The 15875-nt window shown below is 28.1% G+C and overlaps 1 protein-coding gene across 1 annotated transcript; it reads right to left on the bottom strand.

Annotated features, from left to right (window-relative positions):
* Nucleotides 1-343: 343 nt before the first annotated feature.
* Nucleotides 344-10132, bottom strand: LOC119683593 (DNA polymerase zeta catalytic subunit). Its single transcript, XM_038097366.1, has 21 exons — nucleotides 9924-10132; nucleotides 9614-9843; nucleotides 9315-9559; nucleotides 8995-9236; nucleotides 8737-8937; nucleotides 8418-8679; nucleotides 8246-8362; nucleotides 8063-8182; nucleotides 7494-7925; nucleotides 7307-7379; nucleotides 7132-7251; nucleotides 4928-7061; nucleotides 4393-4866; nucleotides 2790-2930; nucleotides 2542-2735; nucleotides 2270-2488; nucleotides 1645-2215; nucleotides 1468-1581; nucleotides 1205-1395; nucleotides 909-1136; nucleotides 344-835 (listed from the first exon to the last, which is right to left on the bottom strand). The coding sequence occupies exons 1-21, from the start codon at nucleotides 10041-10043 to the stop codon at nucleotides 439-441; spliced, it is 6825 nt and encodes a 2274-aa protein (XP_037953294.1). The 5' UTR covers nucleotides 10044-10132; the 3' UTR covers nucleotides 344-438.
* Nucleotides 10133-15875: the final 5743 nt, after the last annotated feature.

Here is a 15875-nt window from a genome sequence, read left to right as displayed (position 1 = left end):
AAATAATTAATTGTTAATGATTTAAATAAAATCTGAGGCTGTTCTGAAATATATAAAAGCAATAAAAGCTTCTTTTTTATATTGCAACATATATAAAAAAGATGAATATATTTATATATATTCATCTTATTACAAAAGTGTGGATAAACTGTATATGAACATTGTTTCTTATATAAAAATAAATTAAAATAGTTATATGTATACTGAATGTATTAAAAAAAACAAAAGCGAATAAAAATTTAGTGTTATTTATGTACGATATAAAAGCATTTTGCATTTTATTTGTGATCACTTTTTAATACAATTGACATCAAATGTTGTTGAAATACTGTACTTTATTATGGAATATTAACAGCTTTATGAATTTAATCTAAAAGTATACTTTTCAAAATGTTTTATTTACATGGCATATATACAAATATTGTAGTAAATCATATACTAAACGTTTTTCAAAATGTTATGGAAATGAGCTATTTGTTGCAAATCACGACGTTTCATTTCTAAAACATACAATACTGGGCAATCCAGTGAGCCACACGCAATATCACCAATGCGTCCACAACATGCTTGACATATTTGCTGTGTTAAATGAAAACCGCGTTCAATTTTAGCGATTTTCCACTGTATTTGTATCCAGGATTTTGTAGGGTTTTTGGAACAAGTACTACAAATACCCTGTTTGGTTTGGCGACCGCAGTCAACTATACAATTTGTTGTTGAAAAATATTGCGATATGGTGCTTTTTTTTAAATGTTGTATACATCCTTGAGGAATGATTTCATTGGCAGTGGATAATGCTGGTGTAAGTAGCAATTTTCTTGGTAAATTAGCAAACCTTAAATAATAACATGTTTCGAAGTTTAAAAAAACTAAGTACAAAATATAATAAACTGTAAATATAACATTACCACTCATTTACATCAGCACCTATCAACAGTAAGCAACGATTTAAAGGTGGAATAATAGCTTTTGTTATATAATAAATAGCATTTATTTTAAGGCCGTCGTTCTGCAAAACATCGTGTGGACTGCGGACTAAGCGTATTAGAGGCACACCAGGAGGGCCGTTAGTTATAATAAACGGTACGCGCTCTCCGCGTCTAGGTATATGACGTGGATCAGTTTGCATCCATTTCCTTTATTTAAATAACAAAATAAATCTATTATTATATTATTATTCAAATTACAAAACCAATATATTAACCTTGTTAATTCTAAAGCAGGCACACATGCTGTTGGTTTATAACCGTTTAGACCACGAAATTCTTTTGCAAAAATAAGATCTTGTAGGTTTGCCTTTCCAGATAATAATTTTGTAAATTGTCTACATACATACTGTTTAACCTTACTGACGTCTTTTGTTTCAAATAATATACGTAAAACTTTCTCCAGCATCTAAAAGAACGATATCAGTTCATTTGTATATAAAATGTACCTAATTAAATCTATTATCAATATTTCAATTACTTTAGCAACTGCAGGACAGCCGTCTCTTCGCACAGTTTCAATGCCTTTTGCTTCATATACTGGTTCCGTTTGATCTGGAGTTTCATACATATAGCCTACATAACGCTTTTTTGTCTAAATTAAAAAAGCACACATAAAGAACATATAGAACTTACTAAACTTATAAACCTATTTTACCTGTAATATACATGGTTGATATATTTTTTCGAGTTTCAATTTAACAGGATGCGGATTAATATTTGTTATAGTCTCTACGATTTCTTCTCCTATTTGAAATGCTTTTTCTCGACTTCGTCCAGGTACTAACACAAACAATGAATCGGTATCACCATATACCACCTTAACATTCCATTTTTCATTCTGCTCCACAATTTTTATAGCATTCTCCAGCGTCTCACGTCCTTTAGACACAACACTGTCTCCGACTTCAACACAAGGCATACGACCACTAAAATTTGCTGCTGTATAACCATAAGTGACATTAGCCATTAGTTTTAATCCGAGTTGTCTAGAATGTAAAATTCTCTGTAAAGCGGTATTCGATTTGTGCAACTTCATCGACTGTTTAACCATTTGTCGTGTATCTAGAATTTCGGTTAGCATGCGGGGTAGAATTCCTTCACGTACAGTTGACTTAACAAAAACAGCACCACATGGTGAAATCGTAATTAAATCTCGATCAAGTAATTTACGTAACATGCTTGGAGAGACTCTTAATTGTGACGCGCCAAATTCAAATGGAGAAGATCTGTTAATACAATATTAATGCATAAAAGATTATATACTTATTTTAAATTCTTACTGTCCCAAATGTTCAACACGACCAAGACAGGTAGAGAAACAATAGTTGTATGCAATAATCATGCTTGGATATAAACTTTGAAAGTCCAAAACAATTAGTGGATCAACATAAAAGCGCGATTGCGGTTCCATTATAAGAGCTAAGTATTCCGGTGCCCGCATATGTGCGCGTTGTTGTACGCTGGGTGAAAGCGGTACTAAATTTTTCGGTTTTCCTATTCTGTATATAAATCTTACTTAAATTGTATCTAGATAAATGTACAGTATTTGTACCTTAACATCATACTTTCCACACGGAATTGTGAACCCCTAGACAGTACTTCATAAAATTGTATTCCAATCAATTTAGCCATTTCGCTTGTCCGACCAATTAAATCTAATTGATCTAGTAATGACAAAGTACCACGGACTCGCTCCAAGTAATATTCAATCACAATCCAACGCGAACATGGTGACGCAAACCAAGTCTTCAATTACACAACTATTATTACTATCACTAATTATTAGAATTATAAGCAAACCGTTAGATCCTGGAAATTGTGCCAAGGACAACGTTTATGTAATATGTGATACATAACATTTTCAAAACTGTAGGAGGTAAGCGCGATTTCAGATCGCATTAAACGCCAAACATCTAATAAAATGCGTCCATTTAGTTTCATCTGCATTAAAGTATTATAAAAATAAATAACAATAATAAAAATGATATGCATAAAAAAAATGTGGGCGCTGGCTACATGGGCATAAATGTGTATTCTGATTAATATATATTATCAATAATAAAATTATCATTTCTCTAAATCAAATCATTGACCTATTTCTGCTTAGATAAGTGAATAGATTAGAATAAGAATGTAAAATGAAATAAGAAGAGTAAAGCAAGTAGCTGCGTTCATACACATTCCCTACATTAAAATTACTTCAATATAATAGGTCAGATGTGCTTTCTGTTTAATATGCAGGGTTTTGCAACTACTCACAACAACAACGTATATATGTAATATATAATTAGCATAAAAACATATAATTTTATTATGGAGGCTTTTTTGCAGTATATTTAATAAATTTAATATACTTTTGATACTAACACAGAGACCATATTTCAACCAATCTACAATCAACAGTAAATACAAAATTATATAGTTCGGAGCGATATGAAACAGAAGTTCTTCACAATACGTCAACAGACGCAATAGGCGTAATTAAAGTTCTTATAAATTTTCTATCCTTTCTAAAAAATCCTTAAACGTAAGACCTATTCATACACATAATGCCTAAAAGGACCTGATGTAACTTAAGTTGGTAAGCGTTAGCGGTCTTTATATGAACTCTTACAGCCAAGCAACACTAAAAATATCTAACTTAATAGGATAGCTAAGTGATTCTATAAATGCATTGTAGATCATTGTACGACATATGAGTCTATTAATCCTGAAACTTATCCCACTTTCATCCAGAGTAGATACAAAAATACTTGTTCACTCCTTATTTATGTAAATACGATCAATTAGTAAATACATGCTGTTTGAATAAAAATATATATAGTGTCACTAAATTATTGTGCTCTAGATTTGGAAAAAATTGAATAAATCAATAATATTATATTTATATTGATTAAATGTAAATTAGTTTAAATATAAGGTATTAATGAATTTTTGCAGAAGTTGACATGTTGAAAAGTTAGAATCAATCCTTTTTTTTTACTACTGCCTTGCGTTCTGTCAGAGCGATATATAACTCTAGAATAATCAGGGCTTGTAGAAGAAATCTTAAAGTAAATCTTAAGTTCATCGATTTTTATAACTAGTTTCTAACTATCTTTATTAGTAACGAAACAACACTTCAATATGTGTTACTTTGGTCCTATGATTTTAGTCTTAAAGCCATTACCAGCTTATTTACCAAATTTACATTTGGTACATTAACATAAATACACACTTATTATTCCAATTTATTAGATAAAAATGTGTAGTTAAAAACCGATTGTTTTTGGACAATTCTTGAACATCTTCCAAAAACCATTTCCAAAAATTGTCAAGCTAACATTTTTTGCTAGCTTGAACTTATTTTATATACCAAAAGATATTTACTTTATAATCACATATTTGCTTGAATAATATTTACCTCTACATCTAAATCCGTGAATTGATCACGATCTTCATCAACAAAATCTCGCACTTTTTGTGTGGGAACTCGTGACAAGAGTGGAATTATATTAAAACACAAATATTTAGCACGTTCAATGATGTAGCCCCAAGATGCCATCTCAATTTCATAACCAGCATATATATCTGGATCCCACTTTGCGCAAAGTGCTAATAAGTATTGTATTGCATCAATTTCTGTATTTACCACTTCTACAGCTATATCGGCATCAATTCCATGAATTTTCCCTTCCTTTATCAAATCATTGACGTTGTTAACAATAATATAACCACATGCTTTCATTGGTAATCCTGTTGGGTTTGTACAATCAATGGGAATACTATTTTCTATAGCATAAAATATACAACGAATTTCATCGAATTCGGGATTGGGATGCAGACTTTCACGCGTTGGTACAAAGACTTCCAATGTTAGAATGGTAAGATAATTATACTTAAAATAGAAATAAATGAATGAAAGGCAATATTTCATTTATATTTTGCGAAATCCTTACCTCTACATCTGATTTTGCTTGTTGCAAATTCTCTAAATTCACTTTGAATCCAAATGTATTATTAAGCGTAGCGTTACTTAATCCAAAACTAATATCGTGATTTACATTTTTAGAGATGTCTGAATTTAAATTTTTAACGAAGGAAGAACGTTCCAGTTCAGCCAATGCAAGATGACTTGATATACTTGAACTTGTGTCAGTTGAATTGACGCTTTCTTGACTGAGAGGTTTAATATTCTCACAATCAATTTGTAGTTGCTCAGAGGGACTGTTTGAGCTGCAACCAGTCTTATTGTGTTGTTCAGCTTTAAAAGCTATTTTCAGTTTCTTATTTAAACAAACTCGTGCTCGATGCAAACGGCGCTTTAGACTGCGTAAGCTGTTTGGAGCTGATCCAATTATTTCTGGTATTGTTGTAAGCGGAGTGGTACTTTCGTCATTTCTAATACTTTTCTTGGATATATTCCGATCGACGGGAGTAGCTGGTGTCAAAGGAGTTAGAGTTAGACTAGTCGAACAATCTAAATCGGCATCACTATCGTCACCACCCGTCTGTTCGTTTAACATCATTGTTACTTTTTGTCTACGTATTTTTATTGGACTATCTTCATCGAAGTTCATTTTCTCTGTTACTGATTCTTTCTTATTTTGCATTAGTTCTCGAGCTTTAAGCCATATTTTAGCGTCATAGGGTAAAGGTGGATTTAACAGTGGCGTTATAATAACAGATTTATTATTTGCAAAATATTCTCGTACACGTAACGTGTTACGAAAACTATTTAACATATTTAGTCCTCCAATAGACACTAATTTTTGACGTCGCCATTCGGCAATACCCATTAAATTTTCACCCATAATACTTTGAAATTCTTCTAAGTCATTTAATTTATTTCCGGGAATCTGCAACACGAGAAAACCTAGTTCCTTTTGTTTAGTTATATCATCAGGATTACTATAATAAGGATTTTGATAATCATATTCTTTTATGTCATATTTTTCACAGCCTTCGAGAGTTTCAGCGTAAGTGGGTGGAAGTTCTAAGGGAGTGATAATAACAGTATTTCCAGGCGATAAATTGAATTTTGTTGTTAAGGGTGAACATATTTGTGCCATGCTTGGAGAACTAATAGAACTGACTGGGCTGGAGAGATTGCTAAATACTGAAGGACTGTTTGCAGATAAACGCATATGTAGTGAATTTCGCTTACTACTTTTTCTGATATTTGAACAAGGCGCAGTTATCTTAACTTTGCTAACAGGAGTAATTGGATCTGGCATAGAACTCTGTTCGTCCACAAAATCATTATTTTTGCTTTTTGTGGTATTAACTACATTCAAACTCGATGTTAAAGACCTACGTTTTCTCAATATGGAATTTAGTGTATTTAAACATGGTTGCAGATCTTTTACGTTAGGCGTATTACGTAGTTTTGTGAACGATGTTTCTATTTCATTATCTGAAGCTAAAATCTCTTCCTCTGAATCAGTTAGAGAAGAGCCTGAGAAACGAACATTGTTCGTAATTTCTTTATGTTCTAATTGTTCTGTTATTTTTTCTTTAACTTGATCTGAAGTATTTAAAACATCCATATCTTCTGAACTTTCAATCTCTATATTAATTATTTCTTCTTTGATATTTAACTGAATTTCAACTTCAGATAGTTTACCAGTATCCGCATCTTGAGTGTTAGACGTACTGCTGATATCTTCGATGTCGTCTTTGCAATTATTTGATAACGATTTAATTGCCATTGTCTCCGCTTGGCATCCTATTTTTATATCATTATTTTGATATTCTAATACAGTTGTTGATTTTAAAGTAGATTCTTTTTCAGTACATTTAGTATCAGCACTTTCAGTTTTTTTATTAGTGGTATTATCTGTTTCAACGAGATTTTTATTTTTTTCACTAATACGAGTACTCTTACGAGTAGGTTTTTTATCGGTTTCTTTCTTGGTTTTTTTACTATTATCATTAACTTCCACCAATTTAGTTCTATCTACAGGTATTAAATCTTGATCTAGTTTATAGACTTTAAGTCTTTTCTCGCGTTTTCTACGTGGTGTCAAAACACAAGTTATATGAGTCTTATCAAAGTCAACAGGTGGGTTTGCCATACGCTTCGGAGTGACTCTAGAAGTGAATACACATTATTTTTCAAAATTAAAACAAATTTACACCAAGCAAATCTTCTTTTACTTACTGCTTACTTTGCATTTTAGAAGTTGTTGGTTCTTCATCCATATTTATCGGTAATTTTTCGTTAATGCTTTTACGCCTCAACTCAGTAATAGCCAGTCTTTTTCGTAAGGATTCCACTGAACTAAAATTAAAAAAAATAAATTTATTGAATTATTTTTTAAAACTAATACCTTTACCTTTTGACATCATCAATTGATTTTGAATTATAAAATTTTGTTGGTGTGGTTTCACTCTTATGAGCCGATTTCTCTAAATGAAATTTAAATAATTTAAACATTAATCAATAAATTTAATAAATTTAAAAAGTGAAGAAGTAAATAAATTAAAATATTCTTTTGTTAAGTTTTAAAATAATTCGCTTACTTTTTTCCGAGTGATTTGTTATGGTTATTGGTAGCGGCGCATATCTTGAAGCAACATTTCTTCTTGGTGTGCGTGGTGAACGTACCGGTGACTTATTGGATGATCCATACAATTTTTTCGGTGTAGTTGGTGGTGTTGTTTTTTTTGTAGAGTTAGTGGCTAACTTTTGATTTCCATTTCTTTTTGGCGGAGTTTTTAGAATGTCATCACTACCATCGATTTGTTCTAGCTTTTCTTCTCTTGCTGGTTTTAAAGGAATGTCCTGACTTGGTGTAAATTTAAGTATAAATTCATTAATATCCTCCATAGCGATAGAAAAATCATGAAGTTTTGCTTCTTCATCATCATCTAAATCTGATTCATTTAGAAGAGTGGATTTACTTATAGTTCCAGCGGTCGTTTCTTTATTCAAATATTCAGGACTCTGATCGACTGAAATTTATATTGTTTATAATATGTAAATTTAAATAATAATGATACGTGTAAATATATATTTATGCATATTAAATAATATTCATATATAAATATATAATATGAATATATGTATATTATTTTTGTTTATAAATTACAATTTTTGTTTTGTTGTGACAAAGGCGCTAAGGTACTGTCTAAGTCTATTTGGTTTTCATTTTCATTCTCTTCTTCCAGCTGTTGCAAAATATTAAGTATAGTTGTATCTTGTTCTCGACCTATAAGAATACATATATTTTTTTTTTAATACTTTTATAAATATTTAATTAATATTAAGTTACAATTGTCTTGGTGTGATAAGCGCTTCAGAGAATTAGGCAAATCCTTTTCGGTTTCATCTTCATTTTCTTCCTCAAGTGACTTCATAACATCAAGTAATGCTATATCCAAATCCCGCACTAAAATTATAAGATTAGTTCTATATATTCTATTTAACACAAAAGTCTAACATACAGGAAGCATTCAATGGAACTTGCGTTTGTGTTAGATTTAATATTAATTCTTCATCCACCAGTGTTTCCTCTAAGAAGACATTCTCACTATTATTTGCATCGGGCAAGAGTTCCTGATTGAAATCGTCCGAGTTTGCTTTAAAAATACTGTTATTAGGTAAATGATTTTCAATATATGAAGCATTTATTAAGTTATCGTTCTGTGAACATTCTTCTGGATAGACTGCATTTGCAATCAACTTTTTCAAATTAAAGGTTCGCTTCTAAGAAATAAAATTATAAATATATTTTGAAATACACTGACAACAAAAGAATGCTACCTGTTCCTTTTGACTTATTTCCGGTTTATTTAAAATTGTAGTCGATAAGCTTGAAGCTATGGTAGAGTTTATGGTTTGATCTGAGGTAGACATTTCAAGTGGAATAAGTTTACTGAATAATCCAGCCCGATAGAATGCATCGCTTTCTGCTATTTGAACAAAAGGTCTCTCTTGTGTATCAGGTACTTTTAAAGGCGGAATCTATGCGTTAAAATTTTATAAACTATTTAATCAAGACTTTTAATACTTTATGCTTACTTCTTTAGTTTGTTCTTCATCATTGGCTAAATTTTGTTTTAATTTTTGACGTCTCAAACTTTCATCTTGCCAAATAGCTTCTATGCCAGGGTTTGTATGTATCGAATTATTTTTTGCTAGTAATTGAAAACGATTCAAAATGAAATTTGATCCAATATCTACCTCTATAAGGCTCACAGTCTGTTTTTTTATAGTCGAACAATCAAGTACTTGTGCATCTACAATGCCAGAAATCGGTATTTCTGTAAATATAATACCGATATAAATTAATTTATACAATAACTACATACATATGTGTCAAAAAATTATATGCACATTACCATCTGTATCACAGGATTTCCGAAATTTAACAATATCCAAGGGCACATGTAAGAAGCTCATACCATATAAATTATAATCAATCATAAATTGTAGTATATAGGGTACATGTGATTCATGTGGATGAAAAATTTTGCCCATAATGCCACCGTTTTGTAAAAGATTTGCAGCACGACGTACAAAACGTGGATTAAACATATAAACTTTAAAATACTGATGCTCTGTTCGGTGATACCCATAAAAAGGTCTATAAGAATGTTATTTCTAAGTAACAGAAATTAATTAATTTATGATTTCTTACATTCCCTTCACCAATTGCACTTTAAAAACATGCTGAGCTTCTGAGCTCCCCTGGCCAAGTGATATATTGATTGCTTTATCAATATTGGTAGCAATTTGGTAAAATGCTTTATTTGGACTATCAAAATCTTTTGGATCATAAGGTATATAAAAATAAGGAAATACTCCATGAATATGCATGCATGATTTCTGCCCATTAGCATTTGCACCAAAAATGCGTATAATTGGTACCTAAGATAAGTAATAAAAATATATGTATATTAATTAAAATAAAATCTATTAGAGGCTAGAGGCAAGTGTCCTCAACTTACTCGCTTTATTTGTTTGCCCCGAAATTCCGAATAACATGGATCCAAACCATATGTGGGTTTGTCTAAATAAAAATCAGCAACAACAAGACGAATTGAAAAAACTCCATTAGCCGCTGACATTTTACTAAGTACTTTTAATATTTATTGTAATATAAATTCAATTTACAGCAGCCTAACATTTTGTTGTGAAATCAAATGTTTACATGCGAAGCGCGCCATTCGAATGACAGCTGTTTACTGTCAAAGAAAATACAAGGTGTTTAGTCTCACATAGCGCACACCAAAATATATTTTGGTTGGACTGAAGATTCGATTCAAATTAAATATTGTTTAAAAATGCGGTTTTATAATAAATTGTTGTTGAATAATCTTAAGATATGGCACGATTACAGATTTCTATGCTTCGCGTTATTACGAAAAAATTTAGTAAAATCGGTTATTTTGAATAAATTTTTTTAAGTCTCCTGTATTTCAATATAACTCGGTTTTCGAGAAATCAGACTTTAAATATTATAGCCACATATGATAAAATTTACAAATATAATTAAACTACATAATAATGTAGTTTCTTATATATAAGGAACTGTAAGCATGTTATTTTCATTAATGATTTCACATATGCAAAATAACGTTTAAATCATTTGACAGTCCTTCAGAGAACAGGTTTTAGTCCGAACCACTAATTTAATCTCCTTCTTAGTTAACATTAAAAATTGTAGATTAGAAGGTGGCACCTAAACAGTGTACCACCAATCCACACTTAGTTGGCTATAAAGAAAACGTTGTTTGTGTCTTAACAATAAAATGAGCATTTCTGTCATATAACATGAACAATAAGGGTCATATTATTCAGATAGTAAATAACGCTGAGTAGTTTTTTGTTAATGATCTAATGAATAATGACGTTCTCCTTGCCTATCCACCTTTTTTGGTGTGTTTTGGTGACATAATTGTTAAAAATACCAATGTCTCCTTTTTGACTATGCTCCAACCGTTTATATCCAAGAACATGATAATATATAGAGACACGCTATCTGCAAGGAGAGTGTTTCGCTTTACTGGTCCTTGAAGTTTATTAATAATAACAGTTGTTTGCTAGAGAGAGTGTTATTGTGGAAATAATTGTAAGCTAAATACGAAAAGATTATACTATCCGACATGTTTCTTAAATTATTCATCACAATATTTAAGTAATTAGTGTAGTTATGGTTCTTAAGATGAAAATATTAATAATAATTCTTAAAAATATGTTTGAAAAGCTTCTCATCAAATATGTTATAAATAGAAAAATTTATCTAACTTTTATTACTTCGTGTTCTTTGAGCCAAAAATATAATATATAATAAATGTTTATACCTAAACCATATTCTAATGTAATCATAATATGTGCTTTAGAGATTTTCTGAGTTTTCAAAAATAAATTGAAATTTAAATGGTTGTTATAGTTTACCCTAAATGAAAAATAACATTGTCATATGCCTGCTATAACGTGGTTAACTTTTATCGTTAAAAATCTCGATATAATTTTTCGCAGAAAGGGTTTTTTTCGCTGGCTACACTATTTTTTTTAGACGATACTTAAGTCTTCCAGTACCATTTAAATTTTATACTTTCTGCTGTTTATTTTGAGGAACTTTTCAACAAAATTAAGATGAAAATAATGTATAGAATTAAAGTTCGATAAACATTCTTCTAGTTTATTATATTATCAATCCATTATTTATTTATAATTTCTATTTGAGCCAGTGCACTTGAGCACTTTTACTCTTTCTTAACTCGAGGTATTTTTAAAACTCCTCATTACGCCTTGACTGGATTATTGTTTATCACTTCATCAGACTAAGTAATAACTGACCTCAGATCTGCATACCTTCCCGAGGAGCCTGTAATCATTCTGAGATTTGATAACGCGGTGTTGTTAAGTCTGTCAATCCATATTACCAAATTAAAAAAAAATTAAAATAATTTATAGAAAATAAAAAGAAAAAACATTTAAGCTTTTAAACTCTTGAATTTAGTGTAGGTTTATATTTGCTGTGGAATAAGTAAAGTGTTCAACGATAGCTATGAGATATATATCTGTACATACAGAAAAAATGTATGATTTAATTTATGTAGTCAACAACTTAGAACATGGCCATATCCTTTAACTATGTTGAACCCATATTATTTTTTCTGCCAGAGGCAATCGTCACGCCTGTTGATCTCAAAGGGATACTACATTAATGTGTGACAGTATCAGTTCTCTTTAGTAGTTGTTCTTCGAAATTTTTTCTTTGTTGCAAGAGTTGTCACTATATTTACCCTACGATAGACCCATTGTCGATAGACTTTGGGGAATGATGTCCATTCGTATAGCATAGAAGAAGTAATAGCACAGGCAGCAGCTTTTCAGATTCAATAATGGTAAACCCAACTGTCATTAAAAACTGTCTACATAAAAATAGTCTCGGGTCTGAAACGATTAGTGCACTGATAGAAACAGTTTCATAGAAAATATTGTAGAATAAAACAATATTTTTATATATAGGTTTTGAATGTGTTTTATTTTTTTCAACTTATGTTTTTTTTTGTTTTTAATATTATATAGCTATTTTTTATAATCAAATTTTATTTTTTCAAATTGTTATTAACTATTTTGATAATAATGGTATTGTATTTTTGTTTTTATGTCGTAATTTTCAATTTTATATCGTAATCGCAGTTAATATATCATAGTAGTTAATGATCCTCTTATATTATTATTAAAAGAGCGTACGGCATAATTTTAAAAACTGTATAAAGTTATGTATATAAGAGTATAGATAATAGTTATTTGTTTTTGGCAAAAGGCTTTTAAACAATGATTGTAAATAAAAATGAAAGTGGCGTTTGAATGTTGCTTTGTTATAAGAGCGAGAATTTTTATTTTAGTAGTTTAGTTTGATTTATAGACATATTCGTAGGAAGAAACGGTTTATTCGATTTAAAAACTAGTTCTTTTACGTGATCCACTGATTTTTATATTGCTATCAAGTTGCTGTTGGTAAATCTTATAGCTTATGAACAATTTTAAATTAATTCTGATTTAATTATAATTTTCTCTTTCAGTTTTTTGTATATTTGATATATTCTTTTATATTAATGATTATAGTGCATTAATTTTAGTTTTTAATTAATTCAATAAATTTACTAAATACGCATTGATTATTCTTTTTTTTTTTTAAATGTACAATGTGCAAGTCGAAATATTTTTAATTTAATATTTATTGGTGTGAAAGTTATTGTTAGTTAGTTTAATAATTTTTAAACTTATAGCAAATTTTTTAGTAATAAAAAAGTATTTGTATTTAAATTCAAGAACTGTAACGGTTCAGAAGAATATTAATATATATTTAACATTAATGTGTTAATTTAAATTTATTTTTTAAAATAATTATCTTTAAAAATTAAAAATTTCTAATTTCTTTTATTAATAAAAATTTTGCTATAAGTGAGTTTTTATTTAAGTTTATATTCTTAAATTTAATAATTTTCAAAGTCGCTATATGTATATACATATGTATATATGTTTAGCTAAATTTTTATCGCTTTTTATATTAAAATTTTTGAATTTTTAGAAAAAATGATTATTTTAAAATATATAATGTATACGTACTTTCTTATACATATTCAATTTTAATTAATATTAAGTAAAGTTATATATTATAATGCATTTTCTTTTTCATTTCAAAAAGATTGTTTTATTTGCTTTAATAGTAATTATGTGTATGTATATTTATAAATGTATTTTAAATTATATAAAAAGTACATACTCTGCTAGAGACGATAATCATTTAGAGTTTAAGCATACAAATTAAGTATTATATACAAGTTTTAAATTTATGCAATACTATTCAGTTGAATTTTTTACACAAAAACTCACGGTATAGTAAATATAAATAATTTTTTTTTAATTTGTTTACATATTATATGTAAAAAGTATATATTACAAAAAATGTACATATAGATAAATTAAAGTTTGATTTGAAAATGAGAGATATTAGTACAAATAAAGCATACATATATAAAAATAAATAAAGTAAATATTAAAAATTTTTAACTGGAAATATACTTAACAGAAATTTTTATATGTTAGCATAATTGATAACTTTTTATCGATTGTAAAATGTTGTTGCCAGTGTTGTGCCTAACGCAAACGATTAAACTACAATCGATCACATGTCATTATAATCCAATAACTACAGTTTGAGATTTCCAGCTGCTGTAGTTTAATCGAAGGTTTTAATATGGTCTTAATTTGATTCGCAGACCTCTGTTTTAGGAAATTTTCAGCTCAAACAAATAATTGATTATTTTCCGATTTCTTCTAGAAGAGGGTTTTTTTAACTGTATACGCAAAATTTAACCGTAAAGTTATGATATAATAAAATATATTTAACTTATTTTAGTTATTAGTAACTGAATCTATGTTAAGTAAAAAACTTACTGAAGTTTTTAAAAAATAAACGAAATAAATACAACGAAAATAGGACTTTGTTTTAAACACAAAATATGGTTTAGTAAACTAGCTATTGAAGGTTAGATTAAAAAAGAGAGAAAAAAGTTATACTTATGTGTTATATTTTTTTAATTCCAACTCTTTGGCATAGAATCATTAAATAAGCAAAAATTATTTGTAAACATATTTGTAAACAAAATGGTTAATAATGAAACTATAATTTTAATAAAATTAATGTATTATTTTAAATAAAATTAAAATGTAATTTTTTTAATAAAATTAAAATGTTATTTCTTTAATAAAATTAAAATGTTATTTTTTTTATAAAATTAAAATGTTAACTTTTTAATAAAATTTAAATTTTTATTTTTTAATAAAATAATATTTTTATTTAATTTTTTTATAAAATTGAAATTTTAATTTTTTAATAAAACTATTATGTTTATTTATTTGTTTATAAAATTGAAATTTTCATTTTTTAATAAAATTAAAATGTTCTTTTCTAATATTGACTAGCGTAAGATATTTTAGTTTGTAAAAAAAACAAAAAAATTAATAATGTAAAATTGTTTAATTCATAAAAAATCAAACTTATTTATCGTTTTAATTTATTTTTCTAATTTATTTAGATTTCAATAAAACAATTTATTTATAATAGTTTTAAAGCTTTTTGTTTCTAAGAATTAGGTTTATGTAACTTATATAAATATATTTTTATATATTTTTGATTAGAGAAATATAGCTAGCGACACAACAGCAATAAATTTTTTATTACGAACTTAATAAGTGCGCTGCACAGTGCGTTGATTTAACAAAAATTAATAATAAAAAATCTGATGGTATATATTTCTCACAGCTTAAAAACATGATTTCATTTTTATTTTAATTTTTATAAAGTGATATTCAACGCATTTTCTTTAAATAATTATATTAGTAAAAATGTTTACTTATTTTTCATATTAAATTGCAATTGAGGAGCAGGAAATTGTGTTGTTTATGTGTAAAATGTACATACATATATTTTAAGAGTACAAATAGTGTAGATTATAATAGTATATATACTATGATTATATGATGATGTTATGTTTTTATAATGCACTTGGTTGTTGTTCTTTTTTTGCTGCAACTTTTTATTTTCGATTTCATTTAATTACATTATTAGTTGTTTAATATTAGCTTAAAAAGTAGTTTTACGTTTTGTGAGTAGAAAAAAAATTTCGTTAACCTTTTGTGTAATGAAGTAAAGGTTCATATATATATATATATATATATATATTAATAAATTTTTCCCAATACCAGTGTTCATTTATAAAGTATATAATTTTTAATATAACATTATAAAATTACTATAAATATATATTAAAAGTTATATACCTCTTCTTTCATTGGCAACATTTGTTTTGTATTCATATTTAATTTTATAATTATGCTTAAATACTCGTAGGCAAAATTATTCGAGCAAATTTGTATAT

The sequence above is a fragment of the Teleopsis dalmanni genome, chromosome 2 (assembly GCF_002237135.1).
Source record: "Teleopsis dalmanni isolate 2A chromosome 2, ASM223713v2, whole genome shotgun sequence".
Classification (NCBI taxonomy): Eukaryota; Metazoa; Arthropoda; class Insecta; order Diptera; family Diopsidae; genus Teleopsis; species Teleopsis dalmanni.
This window is presented reverse-complemented; position numbering and strand designations above follow the sequence as displayed.